This window comes from Corapipo altera, unplaced genomic scaffold, assembly GCF_003945725.1.
Source record: "Corapipo altera isolate COAL_440 unplaced genomic scaffold, ASM394572v1 59925, whole genome shotgun sequence".
Lineage (NCBI taxonomy): Eukaryota > Metazoa > Chordata > Aves > Passeriformes > Pipridae > Corapipo > Corapipo altera.
Window position 1 is genome coordinate 1 of NW_020887296.1, and position 2,869 is coordinate 2,869.

Genomic DNA, 2,869 nt, shown 5'->3' on the forward strand with positions numbered 1-2,869 from the left:
CCCTGAGGGCGGCGCCGGTTTTGGGGCAGAAAGGGCTCTTTTTGTGTCGCGTGGCCCTGACGCTGCCGTCGACAGATCAACTACCGCGGGCAGTCCCTGGGCCTGATCCGGATGCGGAACCCCTGGGGGGAGGTGGAGTGGACGGGGCCCTGGAGCGACAGGTGAGGCGCCGCCGCCGTCGGGGGCCCGCGGGGCTCGTTAGCGGCGGCTAACGAGGGCCCCGGGCCCCGCGTGACCCCTCCGCGCCCGCAGCTCGCCCGAGTGGCACGCGGTGGAGCCGGCGCTGCGCCAGCAGCTCATGGTCAAGATGGAGGACGGGGAGTTCTGGTGAGGAAACGAGAGCGAGACAAAACCCCCCCCCAATCTCCCTCCCACCCCTTTCCCGGCCGCTTCGTGCCCCCGGGGGAAACGAGGGGGGGGGAAAAACTTCTTCCTCCTCCAGGATGTCCTTCCGGGATTTCCTGCGGGAATTCACCCGCCTGGAGATCTGCAACCTCACCCCGGACGCGCTGCAGGCCCGCAAGTTCCGCAAGTGGAACACGCGGCTCTACGACGGGACGTGGCGGCGCGGCAGCACCGCCGGCGGCTGCAGGAACTACCCCGGTACGTGCCGGGGTGGGGGGGAGCCCCGACCCCAACCTCCTGGTCCCGGTGCCCTCTGAGCCTCCTCCCATCCTCTCCCAGCCACGTTCTGGATAAACCCGCAGTTCAAGATCCAGCTGGAGGAGGTGGACGACGACGGGGATGAGGCCGGCGGGCGCGAGCCCGGCTGCAGCTTCCTGCTGGCGCTGATGCAGAAGGACCGGCGCCGTGAGCGCCGCTACGGCAAGGACATGGAGACCATCGGGTTCGCCGTCTACGAGGTAATGCCGTCAGCCGGGGTCAGTTGAGGTCAGCTGGCATCAACCGGTGTCAAGTGGTGTCAGCTGGTATCAGTTGGCATCAGCTGGTGTCGGGTGGGGTCGACGGGGGTCAACTGCGGTCAACTGGGGTCAGCTGGTGTCCACTGAGGTCAACTGGCATCAGCTGGGGTCGATTGACATCAACTGGTGTCAATTGACATCATCCAGTGACAAGTGGGGTCAATAGCGGTCAACTGGGGTCAATAGTGGTCAACTGGGGTCAATAGCAGTCAACTGGGGTCAATAGCGGTCAACTGGGGTCAATAGCGGTCAACTGGGGTCAATAGCGGTCAACTGGCATCAGCTGGGGTCAGTTGGCGTCAACTGGGTGTCGGTTGGTGTCAACCATTGTCAGCTGGTATCAGCCAGTGTCTGCTGGGGTCAAATGGGGCCAGCTGGGGTCAGTTGGAGCCAACTGGTGTCCACTGGCGTCAGTTGGGGTCAACTGGTGTCAACTGCTATCAGTTGGGGTCAACTGGTGTCAACTGGCGTCAGTTGGGGTCAACTGGTGTCAACTGGTATCAGTTGGGGTCAACTGGTGTCAACTGGCATCTGATGGGGTCAACTGGTGTCCACTGGTATCAGTTGGGGTCAACTGGTGTCAACTGGGGTCAGTTGGGGTCAGCTGGTGTCAACTGGTATCAGTTGGGGTCAACTGGTGTCAACTGGTGTCAGTTGGGGTCAACTGGTGTCAAGTGGCCTCAGCTGGGGCGAGTCGAAGCCGACCGGTGCCCGTCCCGTCCCCGCAGGTCCCTCCCGAGGTGGGTACGAGGCCCCGGCGGTGCCGCCGTCCCCGCGCCGGTCGCCGGCGTCCCCGCGGAGGGTTCGTTTTTTGGGGGTGACCGTGGGTGTTTCCCGCCCGGCGCCGGCAGCACGTGGGGCAGTCGGGGGTGCACCTGAAGCGGGAGTTCTTCCTGGCCAACGCGTCGCGCGCGCGCTCCGAGCAGTTCATCAACCTGCGCGAGGTGAGCACGCGGCTGCGGCTCCCGCCCGGCGAGTACATCGTGGTGCCCTCCACCTTCGAGCCCAACCGCGAGGGAGACTTCGTGCTCCGCTTCTTCTCCGAGAAGAAGGCCGGCACTGAGTGAGCCCGACCCCCAGCCTGAGCCTGAGCTTGACCCTGAGCCCAACCCTGAGCCTGAGCCTGACCCCAACCCTGACCCCAACCCTGAGCCTGAGCTTGACCCTGAGCTTGACCCCGACCCTGACCCTGAACCCGACCCTGAGCCTGAGCTTGACCCTGAGCTTGACCCTGAGCTTGACCCTGAGCTTGACCCCGACCCTGAGCTTGACCCCGAGCGTGACCCCAAGCCTGACCCTGAGCCTGACCCCGAGCTTGACCCTCAGCCTGACCCTGACCCTAAACTCTGACCCTAATCCTAACTCTGACCCTAATCCTAACTCTGACCCTAAACCCTGACCCTAATCCTAAACTTGACCCTAACCTTGATCCTGACCCTAACCTTGACCCTGACCCTAACCCTGACCCTTATGCTAACCCTGATCCTAAACCCTGATCCTGACCCTAATGCTAACCCTGACCCTAAACCCTGATCCTAGTCTTAACCCTGACCCTAAACCCTGTCCCTGATCCTAGTCATAACCCTGATCCTAAACCCTGACCCTGGTTCTAATCCTAACCTGATCCTAAACCATAATCCTGACCTTAACCATGACCCTAAACCCTGACCCTGGTCATAACCCTGATCCTAAATCCTGACCCTAACCCTAGCTTGATCCTAAACCCTAATCCTAACCCTGACCCTAGTCCAAGTCCTAGTCCGATCCTAAACTGTAGCCCTGACCCCTGACCCCTGACCCTGACCCCTGACCCTGACCCCTGACCCTGACCCTTCCCCCCGCTCTTCTGTCCGCAGGGAGATGGACGACAAGATCCAGGCCACGCTCCCGGACGAGGTGGGCGGGGGGGGTGACCCCGGGGGGTGACCCTGGGAGCTGACCCCAGG

General features: G+C 62.7%; 1 protein-coding gene across 1 annotated transcript in view; it reads left to right on the forward strand.

Moving 5' to 3' along the window:
• Positions 1-63: 63 nt before the first annotated feature.
• LOC113941554 (calpain-1 catalytic subunit-like) overlaps positions 64-2,869 on the forward strand; it is a gene marked incomplete at both ends in the record, with an annotated part of 3,278 nt that continues 472 nt past the window's right edge. The window contains 7 exons of the mRNA XM_027632710.1: positions 64-161; positions 253-327; positions 443-603; positions 685-863; positions 1,652-1,663; positions 1,775-1,986; positions 2,780-2,819. Coding sequence (XP_027488511.1) covers positions 64-161; positions 253-327; positions 443-603; positions 685-863; positions 1,652-1,663; positions 1,775-1,986; positions 2,780-2,819 — 777 coding nt within the window. The remainder of the gene's footprint in view (positions 162-252; positions 328-442; positions 604-684; positions 864-1,651; positions 1,664-1,774; positions 1,987-2,779; positions 2,820-2,869) is intronic.